This window comes from Podarcis gaigeae (assembly GCF_964106915.1).
Source record: "Podarcis gaigeae genome assembly, chromosome: 1".
Taxonomy (NCBI): domain Eukaryota; kingdom Metazoa; phylum Chordata; class Lepidosauria; order Squamata; family Lacertidae; genus Podarcis; species Podarcis gaigeae.
Window position 1 is genome coordinate 136,858,005 of NC_139678.1, and position 20,487 is coordinate 136,878,491.

General features: G+C 45.1%; 1 protein-coding gene across 5 annotated transcripts in view; it reads left to right on the top strand.

Moving 5' to 3' along the window:
- Window positions 1-20,487, top strand: part of ERBB4 (erb-b2 receptor tyrosine kinase 4) — an 837,205-nt gene that overhangs the window by 802,069 nt on the left and 14,649 nt on the right. For 3 of the 5 annotated variants that reach the window (XR_014556491.1, XM_083704222.1, XM_083704221.1), the window contains exon 26: window positions 11,456-11,753. Coding sequence is in view for 4 of the 5 variants with exons in the window: in XM_083704222.1 (XP_083560348.1) it covers window positions 11,456-11,753 (298 nt within the window). In the remaining variant the exon portion in view is untranslated. Of the gene's footprint in view, window positions 1-8,907; window positions 8,956-11,455; window positions 11,754-20,487 lie in introns of all 5 variants that reach the window. The other 2 variants (XM_083704220.1, XM_083704219.1) reach the window with 1 other exon arrangement.

A 20,487-nucleotide genomic window follows, 5' to 3' on the forward strand; every position in this document is an offset into this window, starting at 1 on the left:
TTCTGCAGTACTGTTTTATTCTGGATTGTTTTATTTGAGGTATTAAAGTGTTGTAAACGGCTTTGAGGTCTTTTCTTAAAATATATAAAGCAGTATAGAAACAAAATGAAGAATAATAAAAAGAATAATTTAAGGGGAAAAAATAGGACAAAATAGGAACAGGGATAGCTAACAGAAACAAGCACTTCTCCTTGAAAACAGAGTCAGGATGTATGAAATAGTGGAAGCATTCCCAGTGCGACTGCCACTGTGGTCAGCGTATGACAGTTTCTTTGATTGGAAATATATTTAATATAATGCATCACCACCTTCGCCGGCCCTCTCTGACAGCCTGCAAGAGTGGAATAAGGGAGCCAGAGGCCAATTGGGCAGCAGGTCTCTTTGAGTCTCTGTTCTTGTTCCCCTGGAGTCCTCCTCCTCAGTCCTGGCCCAGCACCAACCAGGAGAGTAAGGCTGCTCAGGAGCTGTGAGGTGGAGAGTGGGGAGGGTCCCGCTGCTCCTGCCCCCCTACTCAGATTGGCAAGAGCAGGCATGGAGCTCAGGAGCTGCATGGCTGTGGCCTATTTCCTGCAATTAGTGCTCAGGGAATGGCGAGCCATGGACACGCTTCCCACTCTGCCACTCCGCCTTGTTTCTCCCCCCACAGCCTGCTGTCTCGTTATCTAGCTCATTATTTCTTTCATGAAAAGAATGCAAAAACATGCAGGGAAGGTCCTTTCCCCTTTGCTTTATTCATATATTCCATTTTGCTATACCTCCTTTTTTTGGGGGGGGGATGTCCCCGTCTCCTTTGGATGTGGATTGAAATATCCTTCTTTTAGGTACTCCTAAGCAAGGCAGGTGAGGACGCAGGTGGCGCTGTGGGTAAAACCTCAGTGCCTAGGACTTGCCGATCATATGGTCGGCGGTTCGAATCCCCGCGGCGGGGTGAACTCTCGTCGTTCGGTCCCAGCTCCTGCCCACCTAGCAGTTCGAAAGCACCCTTAAGTGCAAGTAGATAAATAGGTACCGCTTTATAGCGGGAAGGTAAACGGCGGTTCCGTGTGCTGCGCTGGTGCTGGCTCGCCAGAGCAGCTTCGTCACGCTGGCCACGTGACCCGGAAGTGTCTCTGGACAGCGCTGGCCCCCGGCCTCTTAAGTGAGATGAGCGCACAACCCTAGAGTCGGACACGACTGGCCCGTACGGGCAGGGGTACCTTTACCTTTAAGCAAGGCAGCGTCTGTCTGCTTTTTGTTCCATATTCAGAAGAAAACAATGTGGCTCTTGGGAAGAGGTGTGGGTCCCCTCCAGGGAGCTTTCTCCAATTTGAATTTCAGTTCAGTTCAGATCTGCTGTAAATACCAGCCTGTTCCTTTGAAATATTTGCTCTGAGCTGATGGGACGGCTCTGCATTGTATTTTCTATCTGCTTTTCCACTTGGGTATATGTAGGATATTACACAGATCCACTTGCATAAACCAGCTGTCCTTATTCCACACAGAGCTCTTTCTGAAATCTTTCAACTTAGTGGAGCAGCTATATCGTCTTGCCAGGGTAGGAGGACTTGGTTCATTGACTTTTCCTGAATACTGACATTCATCCTATTAATTGTTTCTGTGGATTACAGCTTAGGAGCTATGACCTAATATTTCTTAAATGGTCAAGCAGAGCATCTGAGAGCTGCTTGGGCTATGTGCCACACACTTCCCCAAAGGTTGCGTTGCTCTGGAGCAGGGCTCCACATCATGCAGAATGCTGAATTAAACAAAATCAAGCCGAGATTTACAATAATGCAAATTCTGGTGCAGAAGCCATTGATCCAAATAATTCAGGAATTTAGATTCCTCAAAATTTTCACTTTAACCCCCTCCCTGTCATCTTTGTGGAAATACTGTAGCCTTCCTCCACTTGTTTCCTTTCAGAGGTTTTCAACTATTACTTCCTTCTGCTCCAGCCAGCAAGACCAACGGTTAGGGATGATGAGAATTGTAGTGCAAAACACCCGGAGGGCACCATGCTGAGGGAGCCTGAAACCCAACATTAAACCCCACAAGCAAGTGTGGGGGATTCTGGAAAAACAGATACGTAGTCTAGGACAAATGCCCCCTAGGCAAGGAGCATCTCACTCTTTTGTCTTATTTCATATATAGCACATTTTAAGAGTTGATGCAGTATTATTTCCTGATGCAGAAGATAACAAATTTGCAGGCAAGGATCAGAAACTGTACATTTATTTATGCCATGTGAACTGGACCCCCCCCCCATGTCTGCTGCCCCTAATTTAGGGCCATCTGCCCCTAAATCCAGCCTTGGAATAGGTCTATGAGTGGCTGTTGGCCATGACAGCCAAATAGAACCTCCACATCCAGCACATTCTTACGTCTGCAAAAGAGTGGCTATTCAGGGTGGGGCGCATACCCCAATTTACACTTCCAACAACGCCATGGGGTAGGTTAGGCTGAGAGAATGGTTGACCTAATGAGTTTCACAGTGAAGCAAAGTACAGTATAGAACCTTATGGTGTCTCCACATTACTCTGCATCTAGTGTGCTCCCACGGCTAGTTTTCAAGGCTGAATTAATATACGCCATATCAGCCCTGTCGTTTCCTGACGACAGCTGTAAAATGTGTTTTTCTCAAACCAACTTCAGTCTGAATAGAAAACTGGATATGGAATGATCAGTGATATGAACATTTGAGGTGGTCATTGCGCATCCGCAGATGGATACATGGATGAGAGTTTCATGAATAGGAGTTCCAGGAGGGATTGCATGGGCACAGAAGGGGGGGGGATGATGTTCATTGGGTGAAGCCATCCCCACCCCACCTATGATGTCAACAGCACAGTGCAAAGGAGAGGGAGGGAGGTGCCTAGCTGAATTTTAAGCTGCTAATCTGAATCTGAACCCTGAGATTTCACAGGGACACATCTAATGATTTCCTTGTCAATTAAAGCCTTAGGTGCCTGGTTCCATTACCTCATTTATCTTCTTCTGTATATGCAAATTTTGTATATCAGTTTTGCAAATTAGGGCAAATATACTGCTGGACAAGCAAGACTTAATTGTTCACGGGATACTGAAGTAGGCATAGGAGGGTGAGAAATCCTGGCAGTTGGGAGCTCAGATCTTTGTCTTTGCTCGTTTCAGTAGTGCATATCTTCATACAGCTCCACTGAAATAGTCATTCTTTAACCTTTGCTGAGAAAATTGCAGCCCTCTCGTCTAGTGTGAAATTAGCAGGCAATCAAATACAATCCCTAACAGAAAGTGACACCAATTATGCAGTCACTTTTCAGATGTGTCTGTATCCCCCAACAGCTTCAGAGCAGCTGAACAGCAAATGTTTGTACAGCAAAAGTACAAAGCTAGGGAGTACAAGGTTTGCAGCAGCGATGAATGAGAGCTGTGGACGCTTGTGTCCTGAAGACGCCCCCCCCCCCCAATGCTACATGGTAAGCGTCAGAGGCCCTGATCTCCTGTGTTTCCAGCTGCCTCAACAGCAGCAACTGCAGCTTTGAAGGAGGATCCTTTTTCCTATCGCCACAGGGAGGAGGACGTGTAGCCATGGAGGAAGGGAAGCAGCAAGAGAAACCAGCCCTGAATGATAATGGGGACCAAGCTCTGATCCAAAACAACAGAGTATAATGGGAGGGGCCATGCAGAAGAACGATTTGGGTGGCTGTTCCAGTGCAGACTGAAGTCCTGATGCAAATGCACGGACGTGTGCTTTAGCCCCATCGTTGCACTTCTCAGGCTTTCAGCTCAGCAGCAATTGTATTTCCCGACCAAAGTGACATTTCCCTACAAGACGTAAAACATGTGTCTGTTTCCTGGATGAACCTGGGCAAATATATGCTCCAGGACTGCTTCTCAAAAAGCTGTCCAACAGCACTTCTTGGGTGTAACTGAGATCCAAATTCTAGGATCCTAGCCATGTGCTGGGAAGGGCTGGGGCTCAATGGGAAAGCATATGCTTTGCATGAAGGGCCAACATTGACTCCCAGACATCTACAGGTAGGAGTGGGAGAGACACCCCCCCCCCCCCGAGGGTTGTTGCCAGTCTGTGTAGAGACAATACTGAGCCTCAACAGTTTAACTCGGTATGAGAAGGCAGCTTCCTGAGGGGATCTTATTGACGTTTATGGACCTAACAGCAGCATGGTAAACAACCAAAGTAGCAAAGTTCCTCAGGGTAATCCCTCAAAACATATTGCAGTACCTTTAGCACATTTATTGCACCATGAGCTTTTGTGGACTAGAATCATGAATGGTGCTGATAGTGATATTTAAGGAACATAAAACTTGATGATACGAGCGCAGTAGTAGGACACTATTGACCCCAGAAAAACAAAGTAGGTAAGATGCCTCTGTAATAAAACATTGCAGTGGGACGTGTTTCTGTCTCGCTGCTCCATGGCATTCGCCCTCCCCCAGGTTTTCCTCCTGCCCATCCAAAAGTAAGCATTCTGTGCATACTGAGCATGTTCAGTTCTTATTGGCTTGTTTTGCTCTCACCCAACCCCCCACCAATTTTGGGTGTTTTTTTGGGGGGGGGCTAATGCGAATGTGTCCAGTCCTCCATTGAGTTCTATGGGCTGCCCTTGTTTCTTCCCCTTGCTCCTCAGTGTGAAGCAGAAAATAACCTATCCAGACCATAACATATTTCTTTCTACACATTCCCCCCCAGCCACTCAATTCCCACTCCCATCTTGTTTACACTCACTCCCCTTCTTGCACTGAAGTCCCCATCCCATTCAATAGAATGGAAACGTAGCCAATTATAATTTTAAGTTTATATTAACTAAAATTTGTAATCAGGTCGGGTAAATAATAGCCTGCCAGCAAAGGTGCTGCTTTGATTTTAAGATGGCTACATTTGCCTTTAATATTTTAGGCACTTTATAAATGATACAAGAGCTGGGAAAAGGATCAGTGAAGTTACTATGGGTGTGGGGAGGGCAAGCAAACTTTGGCTTCTGAACTGGACAGATGGAACAGAATTGGAGGAGAACAGTTCATCTTTAGCAACGGCTTCACAGTTATTCCTTTTTCCTCCCTTAAGAAACCTGATCTCCCTTAACAACCTGCTGTCACAGTGGCCATAGCAAGATGTCTTCAGTGCCCAGCCACCATTCTCTTGTCCCACACTGCCCCAGGCAAAGCTCTCTTTTTACTATTTAGTATCACCATCGTTTGTTGGTTTACAGTGCTAAAGGATAATCATCACCCCTTGGATTTGTGTCTTGATTTTCCTACATGGGAGCAGTGCCTTGGAAACTGGGTTCCACTTCCTACCAGCCTTTGTGGGAGCACACACCCCAGGCATGCAGCACCTCTGTTTCCTGGCCTGTCAAAAGCATTGCATAGTAGTAATTCAAGAATATTGGTTCAACCTGTTGCTTCACTCAACACCAACCCTTCCCTTGCCAATACATAATTTTCTAGCTGGTGAGAAATTATTCACCTTTCCCTCCAGAACCCATGCTCACAATCAAGAGAAGGCGGATAGAGCGGGGGCGGGAATCTGGTCTCCGTTTGTTTTTTTATCTTAAGTACAAACAGGTATTTTTGAGGCTTCCAAAATTATGGCATTGCATTGTAATTAGGAAGCAATTTAACGGCATTTAAGAAACAATTATGTTGCATTTAATTTGTGCTTCAGCTGTTTCCTGGCATTCTTTTTTTGGAATTGTGACTATGGCACTTTTATCACTTAATGACCAAACACACACAAAAGCTGAAGCAGCTCAAACACCCTTTATCCCCCCCCCCCTTGCTTAGTATTTTGTTTTTAAGAGGGGGGAAAGGGAACCATTTATCAAAATGGTTCCACGGTATTCCTTGTTGTAATTTTGAAGCTTGGCAGGTCACTGACTAAATGTTGTGATGGTGAATATGCCCCCTGCAGTTGTGTGAACCTTCTTTAAATAGCAAGTATGTAGTGATGTGGGGAGCACAGTCAGGATGAAGACTGGTTAACACTGCAGCCCCAACGAAGAACCTCCCTCCCCACAGCTCTTATTTGGCATGGGAACCATCACTGTATTTCCTCAACAAATCATCATGTTTTCAAAAGGTTTATGCAACTAGTAGTGGTACCTTTCTGAAAGGTGATTCAAACAGTGAAGAAGGAAGCCCACAGAGAACTTTGAGCCACCTGAGAATGCTTCTGGTGGATTAAGAGCAAGCTCTGCTGCACCAAAGGCCTTCTACTCTAGCATTGGTTTCCAAAATGAGCTCAGCAACTGTCTGTCACTGGAGGTAATAGAGCCATCAGAGGTAGTAGTAACCATGGAAGGCTTTGTCCTCCATGGATTTCACGAGTCCCCCTTGAAAGATGTCCTAGTTGGTGTCTGGCACTACACCGTATAGTATTGAATTCCATAGTGTACATTCTGTAGATGTCAGAGCATGAATCTATGTGTCAAAGCCTCCTTTCATGTGGAAAGTTAGCATACCAGGGAGAAGGTTGCAAGGGTAGACTTCTCCCTTATATGTTCAAGCAGCTTTTGGCATTCTGGACTCTTATTTTCCCATGAAAACTACACGATGTTCTCTTCCTGCAAGTCTGAGTAAGTTCTCAGTTTTTGACCACACCAAATGTATTAATCTGTGCATATTTTCTTGTACTCCTGAAGGTTTCTCAATGAAGACTACTGCTTTGCTTGTACCCTATATCCCATCCCCCTTTCTTAAAAAGCAATCACCCGAGTTTGAAAGTCAGCCTTCAATTTATTTTATGAATGGAGACTACAAATTTGAATGAAATGAATTTTGTGAAAAAAGCAATGCTATTGTTTAAAAGTTATTAAATGAGTTATTACATGGTAGTTCTGTTTATTTGCCTACTGCTCTTCAAAATTATGCCCAAAGCAGCTCACAAGAGAACAGTAAACAAACCATCAATATATAGGTACAACAAAACCATAAGTATTCCAAGTGCATTTCACAAATGTAGTATTTGCCCCCTCCCCATATGTCATTTGTTTACATGAATAATGCAAGGAAATGTTTCCCTAGCTGGCAGGAGGGTTAAGTGTTCTCAAGGCCAAAACTAAGGTTTTGGCTTATCCAGGACCTGAAACCGATGAAAGACCCTAGGCACCATCAGCAGCCATCTTTGTAGTTGGAGTCTGTTCCAAACCAGGTGGAACTGAGCTAGGCAGAGAGCAGGGACTATGTCTGGCAGGACTTTTTTTGGGGGGGGGGGTCACGTCATTAGAATATGACACTAATTATTCTGCTACTTGCTTACTTATGCAACCCTATTGCCTGGGACTGTTAAGAAACAGTGGTCTGCTAGTAGGCTAATAAAATGAAATTTCCTCCTTGAGACAACTCTGCACTTCACAGATCTGTCAGGAAGCTCACTAGGTGTGTAAGTATTTAGGCAGGCTGCTTGTTGAGCAATGCATAGCAGGAGTTGCTGCTTGTCTGGAAAAGCTGCTGCCACTGCAATAATTCTGATCTTTTTCTGCCTTCTTTCTAAAATAATACCAGTAGTATTATTCATTAAAATGTGTATTGCAGCACCTAGAATCATTTATCCTCACAGCAATGCTGTTTGTGAGGTAGGTTGGTGTTATTGCTACTAACAGTAAATCTCACTTTGAGAAACTCTTGGAGAAGGTCTCCTCTCCCCAGAGAAACTGAGTGAAATGATCCTCCTCAGTTTGTTTGCCCACAAGTAGGATGGCGGATTTTGAGAGACCTTCTGCATGCACAAGTCAACTTTTGGTGTATGACCTTGGTTGAGAAGAATATTTGGGTGAGAAAATGAAGAGATAAGCCACTGGGGGCAGGGGGTTCCCCGCTTCTCATCCATGCATCATTTTTGCTTTTTAATCCAGATTCTACTACTGACCTTACCTTCTTGATTGAGGCCACCATCACACCTAGTTTGGCCCTGTAGTCTGTTTACTGTAGTACAGAACAAAGATGCAAATAGTATCAAATCATTCCAAAGGAAGAGACTATTAGAAGGATGGTGAACATCAATAAGTGATGAATGAAAACAAAGTGAGCCATTCTTTTGCATCTGAATGGATGTCGACAGAATTTCATTAATTGCCCTCTTGACCCTCAAAACATAGAATAGTAGAGTTGGAAGTGACCACGAGGGTCATCTAGTCCAACCCCCTGCCATGCAGGAATCTTTTGGCCAATGTGGGACTCGAACTCACAGCCTTGAGATTAAGTGTCTCATGCTCTACTGACTTGCATTTCAACCCCAACCTGAAAAAGGGTTGAAGTAGAAGAGTGGGGAGACCGCCAAGATGGACTCATGCCACATACTCCATTACATGAATCATTTTACATTCTAAATGCTGCTTAGGAAACATCGTCTGGTTCTGTGGTATTGTTCTCTGTCTCTCTGTCACACACATCTGAAAATATTTACTGAAAGAAAAATCTGAAAACGGTATCAAGCAGTCGGGTTGCATATTCCCTGGCTATTACATTAGGTTTTTTATGCCACTTTAAATTTTTACCATTGGAAAACCTATCTTAGGACAGTTCTGCTTGTGTGTCTGATAAATATTTGCCACATAAGAGATTCTGACAATTCGGTCCTTGCTTTCTTTTCATTCTTGGGCAACAAACTCTTTCTTTTTAGATCAGGTGGGTCAATAGTTGGTGACGTTCCATGTGACTCTTGGTTTGAGGACAAAAGCTGCATGCCTGCTACTCTTTGTGCAACTCCTTCCCATCTTTTCAGCCTTTTCTCAACCATTTCCCAGTCAAACCCTCCAGACCTTGAGTTCACGCAAAACTGCTTTTGGATCCCTTTCCCTTTTGACTGAGATTTGAGTAAACTCACCAATGTGCATGTTTTTTCTTCACTGATTCATGGAGCTCATGTGACTTCTTTTCATTCATGCAACCTCTTACTATATCCATCATTCCATTTTTCTTTCCTATTAGAGTGAAATTGGACACAGCCCTCCTCCTGCCTATGCCCCTATGTCAGGAGTAAGTATTTCCCAATCAACCTTCATCTATTAGGGGTTTGTCTGTCTTTTAAAAACATTTCATTCCTTCTCTTTTCTTTCTAAATTCCATCACGTGCCTCTCACTCATTTCCTCAATTCTAGTTCCAGAACTTACCATGTTCTTGAGGGACTGAGTAGTCTCTCTGATCTCAGTGGAAATTCTACTGAGAGCTTGGAACTCTACAAAATAAAACATCACCAGGGTTTAATATCTGCTTCGGAATAAGTTCCTATTTTACATTACTGTCAGGTGTTGCTAATTCATTATTCAGTTATGTTCTCAGCTTTCCTGATAACCAGAAATTGTTATGATTTAAAACAAGGGAGTACAGACGGATTAGGAAGCCACTCTTGAGCCTAAAGACATCTTTCTGGGGGGAAGGAACCCCTGTAAGTTTGGATGTGCTACTTGCATTTCTCATTGAATTAGGGGTGTGTGCAGGAGTGGCACCGCTTGTGGCAAAATGGGAGGTGCCACCCTGCCCTGCTGCCACTTTCTGCACCACCCACCCCTGCCGGCAGAGAAGCAGTGCTTGCACTGGTGTCAATTTCAGATGAGGTCTCGCATGATCTGCAAGATTCCACATGATTTTGGCGAGATCTCACCTAAAATGGGCACCAGTGCTGGCAGCGGAAGCAGCAGGGCAGGTGGGGTGCCCACAGGGATGCTGCCTCAGGGACTAGGGCCACCTGAGACAGGCCTTACCCTGCCTAATGGATGTGCCAGCCCTGTGTGTGTACATGTGTGTATGTGTGTGTCCATTCTGATCAGTTATCAGATACTGGAATGCCCCAATGAGAGGTGCCCATGTCTTAATTTATAATTAATAGCTCTGAAGTTTGAAAAATCTTCCTTCATAAGTAAAAGAAGGTGACACATAATAGATGCCAACTGATTTTAAATTTGCTGTATTAAGATGTTTGTTTTCTGCTGGAAATGAAAGATAGGCAGTTTTCAATAGCTAGTTTAGATTATTCCCTTTTTCAGTCTCTCTCCAACATATGCAGAGGCAAGAGTCTGTGTTACTGATCCAAAAAGGTATGAATTTCGATACCAGTGCATTTTTAGTACCAAGTTCTTTATTAGGGCATTGTAGCAGTTACAGAAAAAATATATAACAAATACCGGGGGAAATGGACATATAATACTAATAAACAGTACCTCATTAAACAAAATAATGGTCAAAATAATGGACAAGCACCAATAACTCCCCTCTGCAAAAAACCCAAACATCCCTTATTTGTAACAAATATAAGCTAAAGGGGATAGCAACTCTCAGAATACCCCCACGACCTGCTAAGTAAGAAAGAACACCTCTCAAACTTACAAGAACTAAGGCCCTATATAGGTCACAGTTGTACATAAAATCACTCTCTTTATATAGACTTAAAGTATGTGTTGAAGCTACACACATAATGACAGGAAGTACAATATAAGATCATCAGAAAATCTTATTTTATGATAATTTCTTGAGATGATGAGCTCCAAAAATAGCAGGTAATTCCTGCAAGAGTAACTGATTAATAATCTCTAGAAGCCCACAAGAAAGAAGAAGAAAGTTATCCCCTACCCTTTTATGAAAGATTTCAACCATATCCATATAAAGTTTATTTCTGAAAGAACAAAGATAATTCAACTGTGCATGCTATTTTACTAGATACTGTCCTGCAGTGCTTTTTGTTGAAAAAATGAGGCTTGGTACTCATAAAAGTGCTTTGGGTACCAGCACAAAATGGCTGCCATGAGCAGCAAAAATAAGAGGCGCCAGTACTCTGCAGGTTTAGGCCTGGGAACAAAAGTATTTCCAAAGTGTTTTGCCTAAAGCAAAATTCTGTGGCAAAAGTGGAATTTCCTGCCAATATGAACTGTCTAAGCAAAATTTCTGAGTGATGCTGATATGTACCTGTCTAAATTGTCACTGAGTTTTACCTAAAGGGAATTTTTTGGGTGATTTGGGAAGTTTCTGCTAGGGAGAAACATCTAAGGAACTGTAGGGAAACCGAAATGAATTTGGTAAAAGTGGCAGAATTTCTTGCAGTATATGCACACACTCAAAAAACCACTTCTGAAGCCAGGCATTGGTGGGAATATGATGAGGCAAACAAGGAGAGATGATACTTGAAATGGTTAAAAAAAATATATTATTCAAGGGAGAGTACTGACATGTATGGATCAGAAGGTTCTAAATGATTGCATTAAAAAGGAATTTAATAGAATGTCAACCTGGAATTTTCTATTTTGCCATCAGTTTTTTAATTTTTGGCAAAATTTTACTAGGTCTTCTGTAAGGTTTTTTCTTTTGAAGATGTGTGCTGTGATACTCGAGGTCTATTCTAATTGGAATACCAGGAAAGCATATCTGGAAAGGAAAAATCAAGTTGAACAAATAAATGAAAATAAAATGTAATATTATATGCACAAAAGCCCACAAGTACAATTGTTTATGAGTCTCTCGTGTCGTGGTCTGTGTTTCTTACAGAACCAGTTTATCTACAGAGACGGCAGCTTGGCTACCGAACAAGTAATTCCTTTGCCATACCGAGCTGCCATGCCAAGCATAGCACCAGAACTTCCCATCATGCAAAGTGCTGCAGAGATCTGCGATGATACTTGCTGCAATGGCACCTTGCGGAAGCAAGTGGCCAGCCTTTCACAGGAAGACAGCATCACTCAGAGGTACAGCGCTGACCCAACCGTTTTTATACCTGAACGGGGGCCAAGAAACGAGCTGGATGAAGATGGATACATGACTCCAATGCCAGAAAAACCCAAAACAGGTATGTAGATACATACATGTGATAGCAATCATAAGGTTTTGGGTTTGGAATAGGACCTAAGCTGCATCTGAAGGTTTTGAAGGCTAATTTCTAGTAGCAGCTTGGCTTCCAGAGGTGATTATCAATGTTTAAACCCCACTCTTTCTCTAAAGAGCTCCACCTTGATATAAGTTATAGGACAAAGACAATACTAATAAAGGGATTTGTGCTGCACAAAGCAAAGGGGATATTTACCCAATAACATTGTGAGCTTAGCAAAAGATAAAGAGAGGTTAAATTTAGATAAATTTAGAGTGTAAGAAATAAAGGGAGGTTACCGTGTGCAGATTTACAAGGCTATAAAATAAAGAGAGAAACGTGACATACCCCTGATAATTCATTGCTTTTCTCCAAAGCATAGAGTCCACCTCTGGTAAAATCACTGCGGGGCTTAACTTCAGACTTCTGTGACTTAGATCATATTTCAATGAGAAATTAGGCTATCTTTATCTGAAGGATCCAGTCTCACCCACAACTGGCCAAAAATCATGCAGTGAGCTTCATGTCTATGTAGGGATTTGAATGCAAGTCTCTCTGGTCAAACCTCAATATCTGGAATTGTAAATAATCAAAACTGCAACAATTAACTTGCTTAATCCATTAAGTGTGAGCTTCACCGGTGCCTACTTGACACCTGCTATAGTCTATTTGCTCTGTCTAGAACTACTCTGCCATCATACCTCTTACACTCTGAAAACATTGAAAAAACTACTAAAGAGCAATCTTAAATATTATTGACACATAATCAGGGACAGATGTGAAAGAAGGGAGAAAACCTGGTGCAGAAAAGAGATTTTGTTTTTGAACATAACTGGATGAGCATGTTGAGACTTTCTCACTGCAGATGTCCTTCCTTCCTCTTGTCCTCACCCCTGTCGTTAACCTTCTAGCCATGCTACTTACAGCCCACTGAGTTTCCACAGTTCTCTTGCACCCCTCGTCACACTTTTGTTTCTGCAGACCACAGGCTTTTGGCTTATCTAAGATGTACTGTGTGAAAAAGACCTGAAGGTCAGTGTGCACATATGTCCTGAGCCAAAATGCTACAGTAACATCTCTAACCCAGGAGAGATAGCTTGATTCAGATAGTTTTCGGTCACCTCTCTCTCTCTAAAATGAAGTATTTCATTTTAGAGTTGTGGAAGAGTTCCTCCCTCCCTAAGCATCTGCATGCCTCCTGCATTTTAATCTGGGATTTCCTTCACTGTTTAAATCAACATATTCATATTTGAGAGTGGAGTTAGCTAGGTTTGTTCCTTGAGGCTATTGTATTTTTCTATGGCCGGTGTAATATGTAACGGTGTTGTTTATTTTTTAATTGTGCTAGTGGCACTTTCATAATCTGCCAGATAACATTATATGGCAGTGGTGGTTATTGTTTCCCTGAGGATAAGCAATGTAAACAGGAGACATTTTCAGCACTGCTGGAAAAGTTCAGATCAGCTGTGCGTACTTTGGGCTCAGCTCTGTGAGAAATGGAGGCGCCTCCTGGCAGGACTGCCCACTTTACAGCTGCAGGGTTCTCTCCTTATGGAAAGGGACTGGCTGAGTGCATACAAACAGAAGCTTCTGATGTTTTTACTCCAAAGACATCCTCTTAGAGAATAAAGATCCGAGGATAGTGATTAAGTAAACAATAGCCTTTTCTTTCAGGTAGATAGTTGCGTGTGTAGGTCCCCAGGCCACCCCTCAAATAACTTCACACCTAATACGTAATTTAGTTTTGGTTTTGGGGCACTATTTTGGCCACAACTTTATTAAAATACAAAATCAGTGAGTGGTTGTTTAGACATTGGTTATGACTATCTGTCCCCCCGCCTGGGACAGAACTGACATCCCGAGGTCCGATCGGTAGCCAGTAGAAGAGAAAGTCAAACTGGGGGTCATTTGAGCTAAGCGTCGGACCCACGCCGCTCACCCCAGCAGCTCCCCGAAAGCTTGCCGGCCCAGATCCTATGACAAGGATTCCCATGACAGGGATTGGGCGGCCCTGGTCCCATGACAGGGATTGGACGAAATCATGGCAAGCCCCAGGATTCCTTTAACGGAATTCCCTTCAGCGCAATGGGAGGGGCAAGCCCAGCCTGACCCCTCCACCACCAGCATATTATAACCAATGCCTAACCGCAACCTTACAAGTTGTGACGAATTGCTGAGTAGTAGGCAAAAACCAAATGGCACAGCCAATCACCAAATGGCAAAATTCCTACTAGGCCCCTGCGCCAAGGCAGACGACCCCATGACAGGCAAAGCAAGGTCAACCGGAAAAGAGGGCGGGCGGGCGGGTGATCCGATGCACTCTGCAAAGAGAAAGAGAAACCAGAGTGCACCAATATTTAAAGACCATGGTCCCACCCACCCAATTTGCAACATACAATTTGCCCCAGCAACCCGGTTATCCAATCACAATGCCAGGCAACAACTGTTAACCTGCCTGGCAACAAGAGGTCTGGCCCGGTGGCCCACACCGCAACACGTGCTCTCATTTATTGGAGAACACGCCTTGCGTGTGTAGGTCCCCAGGCCACCCCTCAAATAACTTCACACATAATACGTAATTTAGTTTTGGTTTTGGGGCACTATTTTGGCCACAACTTTATTAAAATACAAAATCAGTGAGTGGTTGTTTAGACATTGGTTATGACTATCTGTCCCCCCGCCTGGGACAGAACTGACATCCCGAGGTCCGATCGGTAGCCAGTAGAAGAGAAAGTCAAACTGGGGGTCATTTGAGCTAAGCGTCGGACCCACGCCGCTCACCCCAGCAGCTCCCCGAAAGCTTGCCGGCCCAGATCCTATGACAAGGATTCCCATGACAGGGATTGGGCGGCCCTGGTCCCATGACAGGGATTGGACGAAATCATGGCAAGCCCCAGGATTCCTTTAACGGAATTCCCTTCAGCGCAATGGGAGGGGCAAGCCCAGCCTGACCCCTCCACCACCAGCATATTATAACCAATGCCTAACCGCCACACGAGCTCTAACGCTCGCCGCCAACCACTCACAAACCCAACCATGAACCCAATTTAGTAGCCACCGCATCCAGCCAAACATCATTCCCCAAATCGGAGAGGTGCACTCCATCTGCCCGGTAAAGGGCCTCAGCCTTAAAATTAATGTCTGGGTGCGAAATACCAAACCACCCAGCTCCAATACCTTCACACAAACAGCAGAGTTAATGCGCTTCCTGGCCCTTTCAGCGGCCTCCGGGCGGGAAACACCGCGCCAGGTTTGCCTCTGCAACAGGTGAGACCAAATTATTCTCACTGAAGGTAATAAGGCTGCCAATGCCTCCAAATCTCTTTTGGATTGAGGTGTGCAAAGCAAGGCAATCAATAGTTGCCACATCATTTTCCCCCCAGCTGCACCACTATGGCCATAGGGTGGGGAGGTCCGAGAGCAGCCGGCGACCAATCAGCGGCATAAACTCTCCCCATGACATTCCACGTCTGGAAAACCATGACACTTGCATGTGCTGTGGGAGGCCGGGACACGCTCCCTTTGCAGACTGCCTCGCTCTGCTGCCAGCCCAATGAACGATGCTGTGTCCCACTATCCAGACGCGGACCAGCGTGGGATCTGCAAGGGTTGAAACAAACAAGCATAAGTACCAAACTCAGCATTTTGTTTCGCACTTAACCCTTGAAAGCATACAATTTCCATCTCCCCAAATCCTTGATCCTGGCGGCTGAGAAGCCCCAATGGGCCGCCATAGTCGCTGCACCTATGCGAAAGGAATGAGGGGCGAAACCAGAGGCTGAGATCCCACAAGCAGAGATGGCCATATGCATGACTTTTGTGAACTGGTGTCGCGCCAAAGAGTGACTATTTTCATGCATGAGTAGGGAGCCGTCCCCAGGAGGCTCAAGGCCAAGTACTTCCTTACATCCTTGACTGGGCATGGGCCCACCTCCCCAGTCGCTGGGAGGCGGACAACTTCCCCCCGACCCAGCTGGTCAGTTTTGGAGTTGCGCACTACAAGTCTCAACTCCAAAAGGGGAACGCATATCCCGAAGGAGCAACCCACGAGAACCAGCAACTTCTAGGATCAAGCCAGCCCCCAGGGGAATGAAAAGCCAAATGTTTCTGGTATCCAATAACAGGGCAAGGGCCCACCTACCTGTGACTGGAAGCCTGATGATGGCAACCCAGCCCACTAGGTCTGACTTAGAGCTCCAGACACTTATGACAAGCTCCAAAGCAGATGAGAAAAAATCCAGAGGCAATAAGCCTCCAAACTCTCAGCCCTGTGCTGGCTTTAACACAATTTCCCCAACCCTCAGTACACCAAAATTACAATGGAATACTGAAAGAAGTCTCGTCTAGATCTAGGACCAGGAGAGAAGTCTTAACTTGCTGCAGATACTGCACAGGTCAAGATAGACCGGCCTCCTGCCTGCAGTCCTGTGAAGGCTGGAGCCTTTTACAACCGTCCGAGACCCTGAGCACGACACACTTTTAGAAGGGTCTCTGAAAAATTAAAGCTTTACTCTGGCAGACATTGCAGCAGACTGAATTCTGATGGTTTTAACAGTGCATACAATCTGCAGCAGGTAGTCCAATTACTGCAGGTCCTGCTCAGAGGATGGAGGCAAGTTCCTCTGAATGGCCGAGGACTCCCAGCTAAACGCTAAGAAATCAGTCCAGGCCTGAAAGCAGAAGGGGAAATGTAAGCTACTACTCCTCTTAATTATCAATTGTTGCCAAAACGCCACAGGAGCTCCAGAAAATCCGGCTATAGCTGGGCGTCCAGAGGCCAGGATCTGAAGCTCTCCAACTGAAAACAGGATAGAGTGACAGCGAAAACATTAGAAGATCCCGTAATAAAACGAGCAGATACGCAATATTAAACCTTAAGCAGTGCAGCTGGAAATAACTTAAAAGGGGGACAGAGACTCTGCCAAAGCATGAGGACCATTTTGCCAGGACCCTCACACTGCCTGGTTATCAGACCAAGACAGACCCGACGGTCCCTTTACTCCTCAGTCCAGATGTGCGCTGACACTACAATGGGGAAAACTCAAGAAAAGTTAGGTCACATGTGATTGCCTTGCCCTACCAGGCTCAAGGCCACTGTACAGGATGATGAAGGGACCCTGGGCCATGAGACCCCACCTGGCCAAGGAGGAATGGAAGGGGCAGCCTGGAACAACCACCCTGCATGCCATTTTTTTTTTTTAACTGACCTAGCAATGATAGAATCTGACAAAGCAACATTTGCTATCAGAGGAAGTATTACAAGAATAACGTCCTTCATGGCAAACAGCTTTTCCACAGGCAAGCAGAGGTATGAGCAACGGTATCCAGCTAGCCCCCAAATACGTTAAAAGGGGCAGTAGGAGCCACTGTCCTATCCACTGGGAACACCCAGCTCCTCAGGGAATAAAAGGGGCGTACAGTAAGCCTTAGCAGAGGCTGGTGACACATGAACCAGCCAGTAAAATAATCCACATAACGATACCCCCAGTTAAACGAGTATTGACTCACAATGTTCAATCCAGAAAGACGCTAAAGGACTCAAGTGCTGCACAGCCTATAGCGCAACCCATTGGCATCGCCTTATAAATGTAAGGACCATCCAATTAAGCCCAACTACTTATAATCTTGAGGGTGAACCGGCAGCAACCTGACAGCTAATTCAATATCACATAATGCCAACAAGGCCCTCTTCCAATATGTTGGTAAGCTCAACTGCCTGATCCAAAGATGCAAATTTTGCAGAACAATTCCAGAGAGTCATTCACTGAGGTGCCTTTGGGATGTGATGAATTATATGGGGGATTGTATGGGGCTTTCCTAGGGACGATCCCCAAAGGGATAAATGAAAATAGGAATATCAGGAGAATCAAGGGGATACCACCATACGACCAATGAAAGCTGCTTCCTAACCTTCTAACTTGCTAACACAGGTAGCTCTCTGACTGGCTTAGAGTTGCTGTATTCTGAGCCACTGGCTGAAGAGCCAGCGGAATCCCAAACCATGGGAAAACCCTTCCCACAAGCGCAAAACCACTGACCTATCTAGATGACCATTTGGCCAGGCTTTCAAGGAAGATTTTTTTTTGTTTTGTTTTTGTTTTTGAAATATGGGCGAGAGGTATTGAGTTATTGCTTGCTAGCCCCTAGCCCCCACATTGGGCAAAATGCCCTGCCTAGTGTTGCCACCATGATGTGTAAATTTACAGGGCCAACGCCGGCCAGAAACCCTAAAAAGTCCCAACAAAGCTGCTGCCGGGCCAGCTTCCTGCATACCAGCTTAAGGTACTATTGCTCAGGGGATTTCCATTTGAAATGTGGAACTGCACAAGTGGTCCACATGTCCCCGTCCCTGCGATCCTAGCAAGCTGAGGGGATGATGGCAGCCCTGCATCTAACATTCCCATAGTGAATAGCAACTTAAAGAATAGTGGGGTGGAAGGGACCCTGAGGATCATCTAGTCCACTCACCCACAATATAAATAATAATAATAATAATAATAATAATCTATTTGTACCCCATCCATCTGGCTGGGCTTCCCCAGCCACTCTGGGCAGCTTCCAACAAAAGATTAAAATACAGTAATGCAGCAAACATTAAAGGCTTCCCTAAACAGGGCTGCCTTAGATGTCTTCTAAAAAGTCTGGTAGTAGACATCTGGTGGGAGGGTGTACCACAGGGCAGGTGCCACTTCCGAGAAGGCCCTCCACCTGGTGCCCTGTAACTTGGCTTCTCACAGAGAGGGAACCACCAGAAAGGCCCTTGGCGCTGGACCTCAGTGTCCAGGTAGAGTGATGAGAGAGCATGCAGCTGTCCCATACAGGGACCAATCCTGCAACCTAGGCATTACCGGCACCATACGCTGACCAGCTGAGCTATCCAGGATGATCCCTAAAGACCTGGAACAGCCTGACCCTGACCCCTGGAGAGGTCCAAGGTGATGTCTGAATCATCATCAGAGCCCAGTGATGATTTACCTGCAAGGAGGTGTAAGCATCACCCCTGCTCCGCTTTTTTCCTGCCTCTGAAGACGCTTCCTTCTGGAAGAAGGCACCTGGGGCATCAACAAGTCATCCTCTGCAGGAGAGGCAAGCTCTGGAGGCATCTGCAAAGGCCCTGTCATAGTCTGCAAAAAGAAAAAACCTAAACAATGTGAGGAACAGGTGAAACCAATACTTTGTGCACACATGGGGATGCTATTCAGGCCAGAAACGCTGCCAGAGGCCATCAAATTCTAGAGCCAAGCCCTAAGATCACCTGCTAGGCCAGACATAAATGTTTCCAACGAGATAACAAACTCGAGGCAGCCCACCGCCTGTCCAAGTACCCCTGCTTGCCCTTTAGAGGGAAGCACCTCCTCAAGAAACCCAAAGTTCTTTTTGGGAGCAATATAACAAGTGGGCCGAACTATCCAGCAACAGAATAGTCCAAAAGGCGCAGCTTGTTTTGTTTTGTGATAACAATGGCTAAGTGGGGGATATGAATCCTGTCTCCCAGGTCCTAGTCCTGCGCTCTAGCCACTAAGCCACAATGGTTCGTCTCTAAAATGGCAATTGCCACTATCAGGGCAAAACAAACTTGAAGAAAATAAACTTGTTCTGAAACAGCATAGTTAAAGAGCATACACAGAGTGCTCACTGGAGGCACAGAGAGCCTCTGGCTCCACTCTGTCTAAGATATACATTAGCAACAAGTGAGCCTGCAAACAAACAGATAAATTCTTATAGAGAAAGTGAGTCACATGTCACAGAGACTTAACAATTACTCTACTGCTAACTGTAGCAGGCTTAGGCCTGAATGATATGTGCAGGCCGAGCAGGCCGTGAAGGCCTCCATGCTTCTGCTCTCTGCCTTTTTTGTCTCATTGCAATATTAAAGGAACTCAATATAGTGCTCCCACCCAAGGCTAAATTAAAACTCAGCCAACAGCTCTGCATGCACCCAAAATAAAGCCAACCTTTGGGGATACTATAAACGAAGTGATTCTAGCTAAGCTGGGAACAGCCCTGACTAGCCCCACAATTAAACAGGCAAAAGTGGGGAAAAACCTCTTTGCAAAAGAAAGCCCCTAATGGGGGCTCTCTCCCTATTGGGAAAGGCAAGCCCAGGAGGATTACGCACAGGCAGCGCTCACAGATACAGGGAGAATCTTCCCACAGGGCAGGGAAAGGGGTGGGGTGAGAAATCAAACAGGAAAAAAGGGAAATTAAATTAATTAAGGGACTAGAGAGGATTAAATAGAAGGGGGAAAATAAAGAAATGTAACCAGACAATGAGAAGATTGCTCCTGATCCGATGCACTCTGCAAAGAGAAAGAGAAACCAGAGTGCACCAATATTTAAAGACCATGGTCCCACCCACCCAATTTGCAACATACAATTTGCCCCAGCAACCCGGTTATCCAATCACAATGCCAGGCAACAACTGTTAACCTGCCTGGCAACAAGAGGTCCGGCCCGGTGGCCCACACCGCAACAGGTGCTCTCATTTATTGGAGAACACGCCATATCATAAAATCACACAAAACGTTACTCCTGTCAGTTTGTTTTCACTGACCTGAAATAAGCTACAGTTTGTGTCAACCTAAGGTTATTTGAACCTAAGAGTAGTGACAGGGCAGTTTTATGTTGTATGACTAGCTGGTGTTAGATCCGTACCCAAGAAGCTCTAATCCAGGAATGGGGAGTTGTAGCCCTCCCCCCGATGTTACTGGACTGT